The sequence below is a fragment of the Staurois parvus genome, unplaced genomic scaffold, assembly GCF_062004578.1.
Source record: "Staurois parvus isolate SC_StPar_1 unplaced genomic scaffold, SC_StPar_1.0 ptg000276l, whole genome shotgun sequence".
NCBI lineage: Eukaryota > Metazoa > Chordata > Amphibia > Anura > Ranidae > Staurois > Staurois parvus.
The window spans coordinates 3,661,476-3,680,080 of NW_028318072.1; the positions used below are offsets into that span (position 1 = coordinate 3,661,476).

The following is an 18,605-nucleotide window of genomic DNA, read 5'->3' on the forward strand; positions in this document are numbered from 1 at the left end:
TTGTGGCTAATTTTTTAAGTGGCATGGTCTTCGTGGGGTTTTCGTCAATGTATAGAAATACCAAACCTGAGAGAGGACATAACAGTACACTATCTGCTCTTCTGTGGAGCTACAGTTGTGACCAAAATTATTCAACCCCCAATGCTGTAAAGGGGTTTAGGGACTATAGTGTACATTTGGAATTGTATTCAGAATCAAATCCTACAAGGACGTTGTAACTACCCAAATGCAACTAAAATGACATCAATTGTTTATGTAATACAGTAGTAAATGGTTCTTATGTGGTTTCTTCATTGCCACAATTATTCAACCCCTTAAAGACTACCACTCTGAAGAACAGAGGTTCATACAGGTGCTTTCCATCAGGTATTGAAAACACCTGTGGATGTCACCGAGCAGCAATCAAGCATAATAAGCACCAATTAGGCAGCTTTAAAATGACTGTGATACTCAGCTCCTTCTAGACATTTACTGGTGTGGTTACAAACATGGTGAAGGCAAGAGAATGGTCCAGGAAGACAAGAGAAGAGGTGATTTCTCTTCACAGGAAGGGCAATGGCTATAAGAAGATTGCAAAGATGTTAAACATACCAAGAGACACCTTAGGAAGCATCATTCGCAAATTCAAGGCAAAGGGCACTGTTGAAACGCTACCTGGTCGTGGCAGAAAGAAGATGCTGACTTCGACTGCTGTGCGCTACCTGAAGCGTAGAGTGGAGAGAAGTCCCCGTGTGACTGCTGAGGAACTGAGAAAAGATTTGTCAGATGTGGGTACAGAAGTTTCAGCCCAGACAATAAGACGCACACTGCGTAATGAAGGCCTCCGTGCCAGAACTCCCAGGCGTACCCCCTTGCTGTCTCCAAAGAATAAGAAGAGTCGACTGCAGTATGCCAAAAGCCATGTGGACAAACCACAAAAGTTGTGGGATAGTGTTCTGTGGACTGATGAAACAAAATTAGAACTGTTTGGGCCCATGGATCAACGCTATGTTTGGAGGAGGAAGAACAAGGCCTATGATGAAAAGAACACCTTGCCTACTGTGAAGCATGGTGGAGGGTCAATCATGCTTTGGGGCTGTTTTGCTTCTGCAGGTACAGGGAAGCTTCAGCGTGTGCAAGGTACCATGAATTCTCTTCAGTACCAGGAGATATTGGATGGAAACGTGATGCAGTCCGTCACACACCTGAGGCTTGGGAGACGTTGGACCTTTCAACAGGACAATGATCCCAAGCATACCTCCAAGTCCACTAGAGCATGGTTGCAGAGGAAAGGCTGGAACATTTTGGAGTGGCCATCGCAGTCACCAGACTTAAATCCGATTGAGAACCTCTGGTGGGACTTAAAGAAAGCAGTTGCAGTGCGCAAGCCTAAGAATGTGACTGAACTGGAGGCCTTTGCCCATGAAGAATGGGCGAAGATACCCGTAGATCGCTGCAAGACACTTGTGTCAAGCTATGCTTCACGTTTAAAAGCTGTTATAACTGTAAAAGGATGCTGTACTAAGTACTAAGATTGAATGTCACTTGGGGGTTGAATAAAACTGATAATGCTGTGAGCACAGAAAAGACATTTGTGGTTATTTCATTATAACTGTTATGTTATATTTGTCTGACCTACAAGTGCCTCTTTAATGTAAATGTAAGCAAGATGACTGAATGATCAAAAGCAATGTCAAACTGGCCAAAACACTCAATTTCAGTGGGGGTTGAATAATTTTGGTCACAACTGTATATCCCCTGGTATCATTCAATGTTTACACTATATCACCTCATATGAAAATATGCCACCACATATCATGTAAAATACTGTCTACGTGATTAAAGCTGTTGTAAAGCTTTAATGTTTTGTTCTAAAACAACAAACATGTCCCTGAGCCTTCTCTTCTGGAGTCCCTGTCCAGTGCTCTAGGCCCCTCTTCTTAGTATGCCTTCCTATGGGTGTGTACCTGCAAGCTCGCTTCTGAGCTAGGTTGTGTGTACCCATAGACACACACAGCGTGGCTGGGCCCCATTTCCTGCTTCCTCCACACAGGATTTGATTGACAGCAGCAGGAGCCAATGCTCCTCTTACTGAGTCCTATAATCAGAGGAAGGGAGAGCAGCATTGGTGCAGATGGGCACAGCTCTGGATCAAGACAGGACTCCAGGTAAGTATTTAGGGAAGTGAGGGGGTGATACAAATACTGAGACACTATTTACTTTAATGCAGGGAATGCATTAATGTAAAAAATCTCCAGTCTTTAGAACCACTTTAATATGGGGTGGCAAAATCCAGTATGAGGGGATGAAATGGATGTAAAATGTGAAATTAAATAATGCAGAGACACATCACCACTAACTATCATCATCTCTGATGTGAGCTTCTGCTTGCTGTGCCCAAATGGAGCTGAGCATGCATGCATGCACTGCTATCAGCTAGCTAAATAAGACAAGCAGCAGTGCTCTCAGCCAATTAGGGAGCCACCCCTGCATGACAAATAGTCACATGGCTGCTGGGAGAACCACCAATAGGGTACCTTTGCTCTATGCACTATAAGCATTTTAACATTATCATAAACATTACAATTTACAATGTAAAAATGAAATTTTGCATAAAATCATATGCCTGTGTACTTGGGCCTTTAATTTGCCTGAATTATCCACTGCCTGAACTTACACACTAGGCTAAATTCACTGAGCTATAATGCATGGTTATCTGCCACAAAAGCTATTTTGAGATTTATCACCATTATTTTCAGCTGTCCTTAAGGCAAAAAACAATGATAATAGCCTAGTAAATTTATCCTACTATCTTCCGGTTTTAGCGCCAGACATGTAAATTTAGGCTGTATCTTTCCTAGCTATTCCACAAACCTCTAAAAATAAACCACACCTCAAAACACCTATGTTCTGGCATCACTCTTAAGACTTGTGTCAGTAGACACATGCAGCACAGTTTCAGGTACACCTCAGATTAGTTTGAGATGATTCTAAATTTATTCACAGATGAATTTGACCTGCAGTTGATCTCCTTCAATCCTCCTGCATTTCTATTGACTTATGCAGAGAGAGAGAGAAGCAGTTCCGAAGCAAACGGTGTGCGTGCACAGGCCTTTACCCCTCGCATAATATTAGCTTCAAAGATTTCTGGTAATCCCCAGATATCTTAATATGTATTTGCATGTACCAGTACATGTCAGTAACTATGGACCAGGTGTATGGTTCATTAACCGTTTTCATACTGGCTTGGGCAATACACAAGGCTCACTGTGATTCTTTTGAGTGTGGCCCACCAGGTTTCTCGCAATTGCTGGGCAAAACCTCCAGACATTACCATTTTGAGACACTCTGGGAGTAGTCCAGACTGGCTTAACCAAAATCTAGGACCTCTACATCCAGCTCATTCTCTGTCAAGTATTATCCCAACTATTCCCCAGACAAAAATCCATGCTTAAGGGTAGTTCCCCACTAGTACAGAATAAATATATGCTCAAGAGTAGTTCCCCACTAGTACAGAATAAATCCATGCTCAAGAGTAGTTCCTCACTAGTACAGAATAAATCCATGCTCAAGAGTAGTTCCTCACTAGTACAGAATAAATCCATGCTCAAGAGTAGTTCCCCACTAGTACAAAATAAATCCATGCTCAAGAGTAGTTCTCCACTAGTACAGAATAAATCCATGCTCAAGAGTAGTTCCCCACTAGTACAGAATAAATCCATGCTCAAGAGTAGTTCCTCACTAGTACAGAATAAATCCATGCTCAAGAGTAGTTCCTCACTAGTACAGAATAAATCCATGCTCAAGAGTAGTTCCCCACTAGTACAGAATAAATCCATGCTCAAGAGCAGTTCCCCACTAGTACAGAATAAATCCATGCTCAAGAGTAGTTCCCCACTAGTACAGAATAAATCCATGCTCAAGAGCAGTTCCCCACTAGTACAGAATAAATTCATGCTCAAGAGTAGTTCCCCACTAGTACAGAATAAATCCATGCTCAAGAGTAGTTCCTCACTAGTACAGAATGAATCCATGCTCAAGAGTAGGTCCTCACTAGTACAGAATAAATCCATGCTCAAGAGTAGTTCCCACTAGTACAGAATAAATCCATGCTCAATAGTAGTTCCTCACAAGTACAGAATAAATCCATGCACAAGAGTAGTTCTCCACTAGTACAGAATAAATCCATGCTCAAGACTAGTGTCAGGAATGGACTCAGCACTGGTGGTGGGACTCACCTGCCGTGTGGGCTGCAGTACCAGGGCTGACCAGCGGGTGCTCTCAGCAACCAGAAGCTCACTCCTGCAGTCAGCCATCAGCTGAAGCTGATTGCAGGAGGTGTATTTAAGTAGGACCAGGCCTGTGATCAGGGCCTTGGTGTATTGTTTCCCATGAGCCCCTGTACCTGGTATCCTGTGTTCCTGTTCTGCTGACTATCTGATTTGTTGCTGACCCTGCCTGATCCTGACCTCTGCTGACTTCTCCTGCTTGATCCCTGGCTTGCCTGACCATCCTTCTGCCTGATCCTCTGTACCGCGCTGCCCGTGAGTTACTGAACCTGGCTTGTTACCCTGACTATTCTCTGCCTGCTCCTCCGTTACCTCGCTGCCCGCACGTTGCTGACCTGGCCTGCCTGACTACGCCTGACGCTACCCAGACGATCCATCCATCCATCCCGCACGGATCTGTCCCTTTTACCAGGTCTGCCAGCCTCTTCACGTCAGGCTTTCCCATGGTACATACCCTCGGTGGACCCCTCTACCACAGTTGGGTGCACTCAGGGGCCACAACCTGGTCTCAGTCCTGCGCCAAGTCCATCTCCACCATCAGGGGCTCTGGTGAAAAGGCAGACTGGGGCTTAGACTCCGCGCCCTGGGGAATCCCATTCTGTGGGTACTAGAGATCCCGCCGGGCGGTGCCTGACAGTACCTAATGGCCTGCCTGACCATTCCACCTCTCCAGCCCTGACTACGCCTGTGTTCCTGAAAACTGCTACTTCCCTGTGTCAGTCCACACATTTCTGGTCACACCCGGATCCCTAACAACTAGTTCCCAACTAATTCGAAATAAGCAGATATCACGACGGGTTCCTAAAAACAGTTAATAAACTTCACTATATAATTGATGAGGTAACAACAATCATACATACGAATAATGGCACAAGGTTGAACAAGTTACAGATGTTACAGATTTTCCTTACAAGGACAGAGAATGTGAAAAAGAGAGCTTTCATCCAAAATTATTAGAAGGGACAAACATGAAAATATTTTTCGTACAATACCAGTTTGTATGATTTTCGTTTAATAAGTATAGTATTCGCCTGAAACAAATCAGAAGAGCAAGACCTTGCATGCTGAGAAAAGAAAGAATACATTATAACATAATACAACACATTACATTGCTTCCGAAGTTATATTCTGTCATACAAAATGTTTGTAACTTTAGTAACCTCTTCATTTTTGATATGAGAATAGCATGCAAAAAAACCAGATGAACATTCGTCTAATATTCTCATTGTGTGTACCAGGCTTTAAAGATTTAAAAGTCACTACATGGGGAAAACTATGCTGTCAATCAGCCTGTATTGGTGGAATGAGAGATGGAGAAGTGCTATTATCACTGGACAGATCCACTTCCTGTACATACTCTTAGGTATGGTGGTGCAGGAAGTGGCGTAATCACTGCCATTTTGTTGTGGTGCCACCAAAATAGCCCAGGTTAAGACCAAACTTTATCAAGAATACTGGCCTGATTTATCAAGAATACTGGCTTCAGAGCAATAATACAAAGGGCAAGGTACATTGTATAGGTCTACGTATTGCTACACATTAAAAAAAACAATGTTGCCTTGACTCCCTTGTAATATTTTAATTAAAATGAACATCATGCAGTAACCTGAATCAGCCAATCAGATGTTAGCCTTTTCCAGTGCAGTCAATTCCTGAAAATGATTTTTTTATTAGTTACTGCACTTTGTGTTATGAAATAATGGCCAATATTTCCATCATGTGTTGGGATTACCCTTGTGTGAACGGCCCCCTCACTCTGCATGATACTCTGATATTCCCTGTTTTATTGTGCTGACTGCAAAGTGTCATCTTTCAGCATGCCCTCCCTGCAAGATCTCTACTTTCCTGCAAATCCTAACCCCTCCTAAAAATAGACCCAGCTGCAGACTGGGAATAGGTATATGCTGCATACGCAGGCTCAGGATAGAGTTTCTTTTGTAAAATGACGCATTGTTAGAGGAGGTATTAATATTGAGGGATACCCTATGGGAATTAACTCCTTCCTCGCCGTGTACTGTTCATCCTTCTATTGTATAGGATGAGAAATTAACCTCTGCTGAAAAAACCCACAGAGTATTTTTTAACCAAAGCTGCTGACATGCCAGTATGTGGACCAGCAGAAAGTTGGGCTCAGTACTAGTATAAAATAGGGTTCATAAAACATCATGTCTTGATAATAATACATTTAAACACAATCTAAAAATGAAATATACGAGTGGAAAGCAAGGACTAAATGAATAACAAGAACTAGAAATTTGATATAGCTCTGCTTTGATACACACACTGGGTTATCATGATGCAACACATCTAAAGTTAAAAAGAAAATCATCTCATGTTTTGTGAAAGAACTAGAGGAGAAGTGATATACCTGGAAATACAGAACAGCAGGAATTATAGATTTATGTCATTGTATCCCCAATTCTGTCCTTCCCTTCCCCTTATGGAAGTTCAGTGCAGAAAAAAAGTTAGTTCTAATTTTCAGAAATCGGGACCTACATTTATGGCTATATCTGGTTAAAATCCAGCAGCTACAGGAATAATTATGGGTCAGCAAACAAATATGATTGTGTATGGAAACCTTTTCCCATACAACAGTTATGTAGAAAAAAACCAGTCCAGTTCTGTATTGCCTTAAAAAAAGAAAAAACAAACAATAGTACCTCCACTGGACTTTATAGATTTTTTCGGACATGATGTGAGAGTTCACATTGTAAATATCAAATACAGGCTATGAAATGAAATGGCTAAGAAAAAAAAGCATTACGTATTTCTGATGTAACACTGTTTTTTCAATAGGTGCTGACTTGCTAGTAAGTGTAAATGGAACACCAGAACAGAAGTCAGTACCAGGACATTCACAACACAATATATGAAACGTATATTCACCGCGCAAATGCAATATGAAAAAGTGTAACCTGCCACCTAAAAGAGTGCATGATGATCACTCCCCTAAATAAATGAATAGTTACATAAGCTGTGTATACATGCAGCTGTCCTAATTAGTGAGTACTTCAATAATCACCTCACGAAACAGTATAAGATAAAATAAAAGCAGCGCAAAAAAAGTGACAAATAGAAAAAAAAAAGTTTTATCTATTCATCACCTTTTTTGCGCTGCTTTTATTTTATTTTATACAGTACCAGGACATTGTGTGTTCTAAAGTACACATATTTGAAGTAAAAAAGTTTGTTTAATATATGCGTATAAAACAGGAATAAATACTATTATAGTATAGTAGCAAATATAAATGCACAAAAAATAGTACTCCTAATAGGCTTGAGGTGTATTTTGTTTCTTTCTTAAAGAGAAAAAGTAAAAAAGTGGGCCAATGCAAATATTTGAATACTCACTCTTAAATTTGAACTCTAATCATATATAAGAATATACCTTCTGTTGCTCCCCTGCATTTCAATGCTTAAGTACTTGTTTTGTCTAGGGGACAAGAAATATGCATCATTACATATCTCATTCCTCGCTCCTACAGGCTTCCTCTCCACAGTCCCATGAAGTCAGTTTTCTGCGCTGCACGATCAGTCATGGCCTCTCTAACGTCATCACGTAAAATGTCCAGTCATGACTGGTTATACACGCTAATATATATATGGCCCAGCAATTACAAATGTGACCATTTAAAGCATAGTTAATGCTGATTGGGAGTAGTCAAGAGTTTACCCCTGGTTCATATATCCGCATTCCTGCGGGCCATGTTTTTCACAGGCACGAGAGCCCATTCATTTGAATGGACTTTCGTGCCCTGCAGGGAAGAAGTCCCTGCACTTCTTCTGAAAACGCAGTCCGCATCGGAACCTCGGTTCCCAGTACGGTTGCTATTTCCAGTGCGAGCGGCATGCCATTAGAATTAATGGCACCCGTCTGCGGGTCCGCATTCTTCTGTGTGGGTGGTGCGGCTGCACGGATCTTTGTGCAGATCCACAGCGGCACCACCTGCACATATTTGAACCTAGCCTTAGAGTTTATGTAAAGTTTTATCTGCCTGTGTCATACTGGAAAGATTTCTCATCACTTCCTGTCCTGGGGATGCAATAGAACATAAGAAGTCAGCTCTCCAAAGTGAACCAAACTCCTGTCTTAGAGAGTTGTCTCAGGAACAGGTATCTCCTAAGGAGGAGTTTCTCCTTTCTTTCTGTCTCTGTGACAATGGCCACCAAGGCAAACAGAGTGGGTGCACATAGCAATAAAAACTTGACAAAGGGTCTAACCCTTCCCAACTCTATACAAAAAATATATTGTGTTGTAAGATATGAGCAGTAGCAAGCATATGAGAACTGAAATTTTTTTATTATTTGCCATTCTCAGTCTGCCTATAGCAAGCCAGATGTATAACTGCATGTGGCCTACATCTACCAAATCTAGACCCTGAGCACCAGAGATGGACTTCTCATTCATTTAAGCAATAGAAGTAGTGATCTGACAATCTTACATTAGTACAGTATATGCAGGTCAATTACATCTTTTAAATATTTCAGTATTTTTCAGACAAGGAATTGACTTTCTGCTATATCACTGGCATTCAGTAGATTAGAGTTAACTTTATAAAAGGTACCGTAATGTTTTTTTATTGTGTTTACAACTCAACAAATGAAAATGTGTTTTTTTCCATTCTAAATCAAGTTTGGCAAGTAATACATTCCTAAAGGGTCAGTCCATCAAACTCTAGTATTTTAGTTTTTAGTAGATGCTGGAGAGGTAAACGGCCTGATAATTTGTTTTATCTCTCAAGGGCGGTATTGGTGAGATTTCTCGGCGTTCATACCTTGTGTGGTCATTTTTAAGGGGTTTCCACATTCCTTGTTGGATTTTATATTAAATAGAATACAACAGATTTGCTGGAACACTCAAAGATGGGCAAAAACACTCTTAACTTCCAAGTGGATAGGAAAGAAGTTGGGTACAGGTGTCAGCATATACAAGACATAGGATAGCAGGGGCTGACTCAGCCTACCAGGAACTTTTTTTTTAACTAAAATATAACTTTGTGTGGACTGACCCTTTAAATAACCAAGTATCTTATCACCAGAGAGTCACTGATATCTGCTAAAGTCTAATGACTTTTTGTTTGGCATTGTCTAAAAAGTTTCTTCTCTTTGCTATTGCTCACCATTGATCCGTTGTATTTTTCACGAACACCATGTAGGCAAAGTTTGTGGACACCTGACCATCACAGCTACATGAGCTTTTGGGACACCCTATTTTAAATCCATGGTGAAAAATATGGATTCTTCCCCCTCCCACTCCTCCCATTGTATCATCAATAGCCTCCACCTTTCAGGGGAGTCAAGATTTTGGATTGTGGCCATAGAAATGTGTGCCCATTTAGCCAAAAGAGCATTTGTGAGGTTAAGGTACCGATGATGGATGAAAACACCTTGCTCTCAATTGGCGTTCCAATTTATCTCAAGGCTTTTCAATAGTGTTGAGGTGCAGGCCAAACCAAATTGCCATACTATGTCTTCATGAACTTGACTTTGTGCACATGAGCACAATCATTCTGTAACAGAAAGGGGTATTCTCCAAACTTTTGTCACAAAGTAAAAGTGCTCAATTGTCTAAAATGCCTTTGTATGATGTAGCATTAACATTAGCCTTCGTGGTCAAAATCCTAACTCAATAATTTGGAGTTGTGTCCACATACTATTGGTTAAAAAAGCATTTAAATAATTTGTAATAACACGTGGAACCTTACTTGTAATGATAGCCAATGAGAGCTTTAAATAAGTCATGTGGCTGCCCATTGTTATAGCAAGTAACTTAGAATAGTTTAAAAAAATTTGCTTTTGCCATTGTGTCGGGAACTGAATAAAATATATGCGCTATTAGTACATCCGGATTGTCATTTTTCTCACGAAAACTTTCATTACAGAAATTATGACTGAAAATTCTCAGATTTGTTCTCTACCAACCAATTTGGTATTAAAACGCAACTAAATGAAACTCTAACAAGTAGAGATTAGTGAAGATGTGAAAGTGAAGGTGAATCATGAAAACAACTGCACAATAGTACCCATGCCCCTCTACTCCAGTACTTGAAAGCCCCTGTGTCAGCAACATCTAGGTGCTGATAGCTCCTCCATATACCTTTATAAGGTGGCATGCCCATAGATATCAGTAGAAATCTGTAACACCTGATAAGATTGAAAAACAGACTTATGGGAAGTCTTCTGGAGCCAGGACCAGAGAAAACAAAACAGAGGTTAGAGTATAGAATACCCACTGCATCAATGGACAGAACAACAGGATCTGTTGTTACTAAGGCAATCAAAAGTTACCCGCAGTCTAAAATTTGCTAGGACTTTCAGACTTAATGTGCCCTCTGACACACCAGTGGCAGGATCAGGAATATTTAAAGCTGAATATAAGGGAACTAATAATCTCTCATAGATAAACCTGCACACTTGTAATAGCTGGAAACTGAACATTTAAATTCCTCCATTAGCCCAGTCATAATTGGTTCTTTTTTAATCATCTCTAAATCCACAGTTGCTTTGGGCCAATGTGATTTATTTATAACAGATTTAACCAGTGGCAGTCCTTCAATCTATCCTAAACATCAGCATAGTCATTCTTTTCCAACATAATCTTGCTGCTCTGCAGATTCCTTCACAGTCAGCACTGGTGAAAAAAAAACCTAAATGAAAGCTATTGGGAATGTTAATAAACAACAGAGGCTTAAAGGTGGTTTTTCACTATGGAGGAAAGATTGGGACATCCCTTAATCCCCTGAGCAGTGACCATTGGCAATACTTTAACAATTGGAGCTGCTAGTTCTTATTGATGTGTCTAACTAGAGCTAGGGGATTCTTGCAGCTGGAAAACACATTTTAAATGTATTTTTTAAAATACATTTCTCAGCAATATGATTTCTCATTAAGAAATTAAGAAACTTTCCTGTCCTGAAGTCCTAAGGTTCCAAACATAACACATGTTATACTAATGCTAATGATGGTCATTAATCAGCTTCATACCTTGTAAACATTTTCAGATCATTTCTGATATAATTTAATTATTTCTTGTTCTTTTTAACGCCAGTTTATAACATTTTATTATTAATATAAAGAAAGTTTATTTTTGCTTTCTTTGGGATGTGAACTTAGTAAATTATCTATTTTCCCAAACAAGGTGTAGATCCAAATATACTTTGTAATGAACATCCTGTAATGTAGGTTTGGTTGATCAATGATTACACATTGTTTAAAGTGCATCAGATGTATCTTTTACACACAGATCTTATTTTAGATTGAATAATTCCTGTGTGTTCTGCAGTTGGGCCTCATTTAAAGCATAGTATTAACCGTGTCCTGAATTCATCCTCTCCTGTAGCTGCTGATTCACATCCCTCGTCCACGCAGATTGATCTACATAAAAAGCTTTAAGAGAGATGCCAGCTCTCAGTGTTTCCTGTCTCTTCCATTTAGAAGTTATTTTTTAAGTGCAAGGAAGAAAAAACAACTTATTCTGTTTTATACAACCAGTGTTCTGGCATCACACATTGTTAAAACTTAATTTGCAATAAAGCATATATTTTCTTTCTATGCAAAATTATTTATACATATAGCAAAGCAAATAAACTGCAAGCTCTAATACGACTATAGTTATTGTTGCTGAGTATATACTGTGCATTAGTTCAGGCCAATAAAAAGATGTATGCGGTAGGATATCAGAAAGGATAAAGTAAATGATGCAGTTTTTTACCTTCCATTGACATGGGCTCCAGAATCCCAAATTGCTTGAGGACAGCTATAAACAGTACAATAACCACAGCAATGGCAAATAGCTCCATACCATGGATCCCCATGGCTGGCCAGCTTCCACCAGCACGGGGTCCTTGGCACTGGGCATGCAAATCACGCTGGTCTCCAGCTCTTCTGAAGCACAAATAAAAATCCCCTATGAGAAATATGGCATTATGGCACCAGAGTTGACCAATGTAAAAATTCCAGGTAGAGAAGAAAGGTTTCAGGGTGGGTACTAAGACCCCCCAAACTTCCAGGTTGTCAGCAAACTGCGCCAGAGTGCCAAACTTACAACTTTATCAACTGTGCTGATTGCTTCAGGTCAGCATTTCTGTGCTTGGATAAACTTGCATTAGTCACTGAAAAGCTCCTCAAGTGATCAGAAGTGGTCAGTTTTGCTGGCTTATAGAGAGGCTACAGGGCATCACTACCTACAGTGTTGTGCAGTAGGAGTCAGCTCAACAACGTCCCATTGGATGCTGAAAAACTAGCTGGCTCTGATCAACTTCTCCCCCTCCCTTCCCTATGCATTCCTCTCTCTGATGTGGGATGGGGTGGAGAATAGAGGAGTACCACTCTCCCGTTACTTACATTGATTGAGATAAAGGTTTCCATAGAGACAACAGAGTGATGGTCTTCAGAAAGAAAAAGACTTACCTCAGCAAGCCCGCGGTTTTGAAAAGTGAGCTGCAGAATTTTTCAGCTTTGCACGTGAAGTAATGTGTATGAGTAGAGGTGACAAAGGAGAGAGGGAGAGAGAGAGAGAGAAAGGGAGAGAGAGAGAGAGAGAAGGAGGGAGGAAGAAACAAATCTGTACTGCTCTTTTCTAAGGTCAAATGCAGCTAGTGATGTAAGTAGGACATATTGTATTCGTATTAAAAAAATGCTCAGCCATGTCCTGCAGTACTACTCTTTGATAGCATCTCTTCTATACTTTTTACTGTTACAATTTAAAATGTTATTGCATTTCATTTTAATTGCATTTGTTTCTTGAACCAGTGCAGTTTTATGTAAAGTGAACACATTATTTCTACTATGGACAAACTCTATGAGATTCATAAACTGGTGTGTTTAAAAGCAGTATAAAAGGGAAACTGTCATGTACAGAAAGTTTCAAAATGAATATTATTCCAAAAAAACTGGCACAACAAGATGCCTGCAAGTACCCAGTGTTCTTAAACATCCAATTATGTGCTCCTGGATCCAAGCACAATTCTTTAATAGTGCATATTTAGTAGCACAACCATGACAGCCCATAGTGACTTGCCTATTGGATAGTGGGATGGCAAGAAAGCCTTGAGCTGTAGACCGATCTAGGCAAGTGTGTTGGAATTAGGATTCTTCTGGGGCTCACACAAAATGAGTAGCTGAAAACTCTAGAAACTTGCTAGCAACATGTTCTGTTAACTGTTAATGATACAGCATTAGTCCAGCAACTTTCTGTACATAACAGATAGCATTCATGAAAACATGTTATTTGGTAAGATGGCTTACTTAGAATAAAATGATATTTTCAAACATACAGCTCATTTCCTGATCACTAGGACTTTGGAAGAAAAACACATTTGTTGTGCTTGATGTACACACATGAGAGTTCTGGGTGTTTTTGCACATTGGGGTTGAACTAGAGTAACCTCTAGGTAAACTTGCTTTCAGTTATTATCTGCTGTGTTGAACTGAATTGAGTTCTAATAGAAAGCCTAGGCTACGTTTCTTCCAACACTTTCCAGCTGCTCTGGAATGTGTCCAAATGCTGGTGGGGGCGTCAGCTGGGGACTGTTATGAGGGCATAAGAATAGGTAGAAGTGCTCCATTGTTGGGTGAAAAAATGGTAGATTCTTGAATGAACTTAACCTTAGTCTGTTTTTTAAAAGCCTTCAAATGCATACAGAGGATCTAGCCTAGCTGCTCATGGACCAAGTACAGCTTTACAGCACCCATCCATTCCACAGATTAACAAAACTTTCTTCTTAAATTGTTACCAGAATACCAGTTGCTAGGCCATGTGAATGTGTACACAAATAGTCAAAGAGGAAGGTAAGGTACAGAGTAGGTAGACCGGAAGGGAAATGACTGCACATAGAATCAACTCTTGTGACATCAGAGCATGACAAATGAAAGCTGAAACACATTACACTTAAACTGGTCAAACAGAACCAATGCACTTGGTGCACTTAGCCCCATGCCTGTAACAGTCGGACACATGTGGAAGAATACAAACAAATTAATAAATATGAGCTGTGTTTGGCCACTACTTCTTAGCATGTCACAGCTGTATAAGCCTGTACAATGAAAAAGCTCCATTCACATGATACAATAGGGGTTTCCCTTATACAGGCCATACATGGGTCAAATTCCAAACAAATTTTCTTTAGAAAATCGTGAATTTTGTTTTTGTTCTAATCCGATGGTGTCACCATTGATTACGAAATTTGACCAACCAAGCTTTTCATTTCACCTCATGTTGCTACAGAAAATAATTTTCATGGCCAAGAATTTTGTTTTCAGGTCACAGCTCATGCTCACCACTTTTTCAATTACTTTTTATTGCACAATTCTCCCATCACTGATTAGCAATTAGTTAATTTTTAAAAAAATTTCCAACATGCCTGATCACTGAAACTCAACGGTCGCTCAAAAATTGGCTGTTGCTGTGGCCCTCTAATGGTGCAAAATTCGAATGAAAATTCTTAGAAAAGATTTTTGAAAGAAAATTTGTTTGGAATTCAACCCATGTATGGCCTGCATTAGTCTCTATTATGTAAGCTGTTGGCCGGCATTTGTTTGTGGAAGGGAGCAGTTTTCAAAGTGTGACAATGGACTGTTTAATAGCTGCTTACTTGCTACAGAACCTAGAATCAGTATCAATGCCCTAGTTCCCACAATTTAAAAATATATCACCAGTTTCATACCCAACATTTTTATACTGACAGATTCTCCTTTTGGCAAATTAAGAGATTTCTCTGACTGGAGCATAGTTGCTAAATTTCCTGGATAGTATTAGGCGATCACTAATTGAGATCACATCTAGAGTTGTGTGGAACTACAGATGAAGCAGCTCAGGATTGTCGTGGCTATGAGTACCAACAGAAAGTCAGTTTGATTCTTTTCATTTGGTCACTATTTTCTCCCAACAGCAAATGGTATCAGCCAGCCAACATTTGTTGTCAGTGGTCAGCATTTTGGAGAGTCTGAGGTTTTTTGACTCATGCAAAGATGGTACATTAAATCAGGCATTCCCATCTCTTTCTGTTAACTGGGATTCCTCACTGCTCACTCAGGTTTATCCCGTATTGCATCCAGATGCACCTTTTAAAACACATTGGGGTGGATTTACTAGGGGCAAAAAGACTGTGAACTTTGTAGGTACAGTTGCATTCAGCAAGTGCTGATGCCCTAATTTTCCTTAGTAAATTTATTATGGTAAAGCTTCACTTTGTAATGAACACCCAATCAGGTGCAAGGGAAAAAAACAGCATTTTGCTTGCACATGATTGGACAATGGAAATCAGCAGAGCTTTACCACATTTACTAAGCTCTGGGAAAAATTAGTGCAATTGCACTTGTAAAGTGCACAGTCTATTTCCTCTTAGTAAATCAACCTCATTGTCTATGGAAAAATGGTGAGCTCTGTCATTTGGAATGGGCAAACTCAGTCCTCCACATGCATATAGGCCAAATCAGGAACAATGTTCAAGTACCACTTACCAAAGTTCTGGTTTTAGTGTAAGAGGACCATTTGATCCTTGGTTGGTAGTATATTACACTGTATTTGGCCCATTGGCCAGTTTTCCTCTCATTTTATAGTGTGTTTTAGTTTATAGTTTTATTTTTTTATTCTTGTCTTACTATATGCCACCATAATCTTTATCAAAATCTTTAGGGCACAATGTCTTGTTGCCTACATTGTGAGATGTAACTCAGATTTGTTGTGTATTCAGTATATGCAGCGCCAGTCAGTTTGACTGCCCTACTGACCTTTATACTGCTATGACATTGTACAATTATTGTATTTCACATGTATGGCTCAATAGAACTTTTTCTGATTTAAAACAAAAAAGAGGACCATACAACATAAAAGGGTCAGATTGAATTTTAGTAAAAGGAACTGACTTTATTTTACTTTTTATTGCATGAAAAAATGCAAAGAAAGTTATTAATTCTCACCAGGGGTGGACTGACAACTCATGGGGCCCCTGTGTCCTTGCCCACACTCAAAGCACACCCACAAAAGCCTATAAAAGGTACCAGGGGCATTTCACGGGGCCCCCTACTGACCCCAGGCCCTCGGGCAGTGCCCGAGTGCTTGAATGGTCAGTCCGCCCCTGCCCTAGACAAATCTTGTCTCAGTGTTGTTCTATCCTAAGTGAAGCTGTCCCTAATTAAGTTTGATTAACACTTATTGCATGAACTCATGAGAAAAGATGAGTAGTGAAAAAAATGTCAGTGGCCTCCGCCTATAAAACCATTACTGTTTTGGGAGTCGTCTCATTGTTGCCCATCTATTGTACCTGTTAATTTCATTAACACCAAAGCAGCTGAAACTGAATAACAACCCACTCTGCTACTTAACTGACCAGATCAATATCCCAGGAATTTAATTGACTTGATGCTATACTCTGATTAACAAGTGTTTCTTTAATTTTTTTGAGCAGTGTAGTTACCTTTCTGACTTTTTTTATGATTTATTACTTTGTTGTCTCCTTTGGCCCCTTACACTTTTTAACATTTTAAGAGTTTAAATATGTCAACCTTAGAGTGGAGTGCACAGGAATGGAATGTGGGCATGGCCAAATTATCATGGTTTTAACTAATGTAGCATAATCATAATGGGCATGATACTAAATTGTTATTAAATATGTATATGTGTCAAATAACACACGAAAATGCACTCCACAAAGTGTGCTCACCAGGGGCGGACTGACAACTCATGGGACACCCGGGCAATAGGGGATCATGGGGCCCCTGTGTCCTTGCCCAAACTCAAAAAAGCCTATGAAAAAGGTACCAGGGTCATCTCATAGGGCCCCCTACTGACCCCGGGCCCTCGGGAAGTTTCCAAATGGTCAGTCCGCCCCTGATTCTCACCTGTCTTGCTGTTTTTCCCATGTTTCAGAAACTAACATTTCTGTAAATGTTGTATTCTTGGTTCTACCCTGAATTCTGTGGTTATATCTACCAGCCCCATATCAGTACTGTATCCAGTAGCGATGGCCAGCAGGAGGAACCTCAGTGTGTAGTGGGGGAAGAGGAAATTGATACTCCCATAAATGATGAATTCTGAAGATTCTTAAGCTGGTGATTCCTCTTCAATACAGCAGAGATCGGTGGTGTCGGCAGCAGCAAAGGTGAGGATTAACTATCTTTGCAGGGGGTACTTTATTTCATAATTTTAGTAATATAGTTCTTTTATGTCCCTGTTTAAGATAATCTTTCAGGATAGAAATATAAAAGCTGCAATTTTTTTACTTGGTTTTGAAGGTGCTTGCTTTGGGCTTTCATCGTTACATGCATCAGTACTTGGTGAGTCACTGAACAAGAAATGAACTAAACAAACATAGAGCCAGGGAAGAACTAGGACATGTTTGATCCTGATCAGTCACTCCACAAGGCAAAGATTAGGATAACAGCCCTTCCTGCACCTTCAAAAACATATCAGCAACCACGTTTCTCTCCTGACAGGTCCCTTTAAAGAACTCCCTTTTTCTCTTATTGCCCACTCAGCATTGCTGAGGTTGGTGCCTTTCTAATACTCTCTTTATAGTTTGCGTTATGTTTATGACTTCCTTATTTCCTTGCTCAAAGTCTCTTGGTCATCCCTCTCGTCTTCCCCCCTCACCATCATATATTTTTTTGCCTTCTCTGAATTTCTCTCTCAGCATTTCTGCCAGTGCTGTTATTTGAGCCCCAGAATGAGAGCTAAGATACAGCGGAGATTGATTCCTCTTTCTTTCAATGTAAAATATTAAAGATGTTTAAATGGATAAAAGCTCTAGACAGTGGAATCTATTCTGCATTATACAAATAGGATCCCTGCTCCATTAAAAGCAATACCTTATGTCTAAATGCTGAGAAAGGGAAATAGTTTGTAGGGGACACTACTGTTTACACATTACACAGCATGATAATATAAGTGATTTATCTGAGAAAGCAGAATGGAAATGGGAGTAGGGTTATAAGAATGAAAGCTTCTTGGGGCAGCAGAAAGACAAACAAAACTGAGGGTGAAAAGATAACATATAGAGGTAGACTTTGCAGAAGGCTAACTTTGTAGTTAAACTGCTTAAACACACAATTTCTGTATGAGGCAACACAACAAATAAGGAAAACGTTTCTTTATTTTTTTCCCTCTGTCTACCTCTAGACAAGGCTAAATTTGGGGTGTAGGCACGTGCAGTCTGTTTTCTCCACTGTAGGTGGCGTTCAAGCTGAGTGGTACCACAGCCTGCAGAGGAAGTCCTAGGGAAACTTTATTTCTCTATGGTTTCCTGGGTTCATTGAAACAGCATTCCGGTTGGCTACGCGCTGGCCATGTTACCATGGGTGACCATCTTGGGTCAGCAGGGTATATTTATTGTAAGGGTT

General features: G+C 40.1%; 1 protein-coding gene across 4 annotated transcripts in view; it reads right to left on the reverse strand.

The window, feature by feature from the left end:
* The window catches only part of KCNIP3 (potassium voltage-gated channel interacting protein 3), a 203,441-nt gene that overhangs the window by 67,186 nt on the left and 117,650 nt on the right, over positions 1-18,605 (reverse strand). Inside the window, exon 1 of one of the 4 annotated variants that reach the window (XM_089681727.1) lies at positions 11,980-12,469. The exons of the other annotated variants lie outside the window; for them this stretch is intronic. Within the exon in view, the coding sequence (XP_089537853.1) occupies positions 11,980-12,082 (103 nt within the window). The 5' untranslated portion in view covers positions 12,083-12,469. Of the gene's footprint in view, positions 1-11,979; positions 12,470-18,605 lie in introns of those variants that run through there. 4 annotated transcript variants of the gene reach the window in all.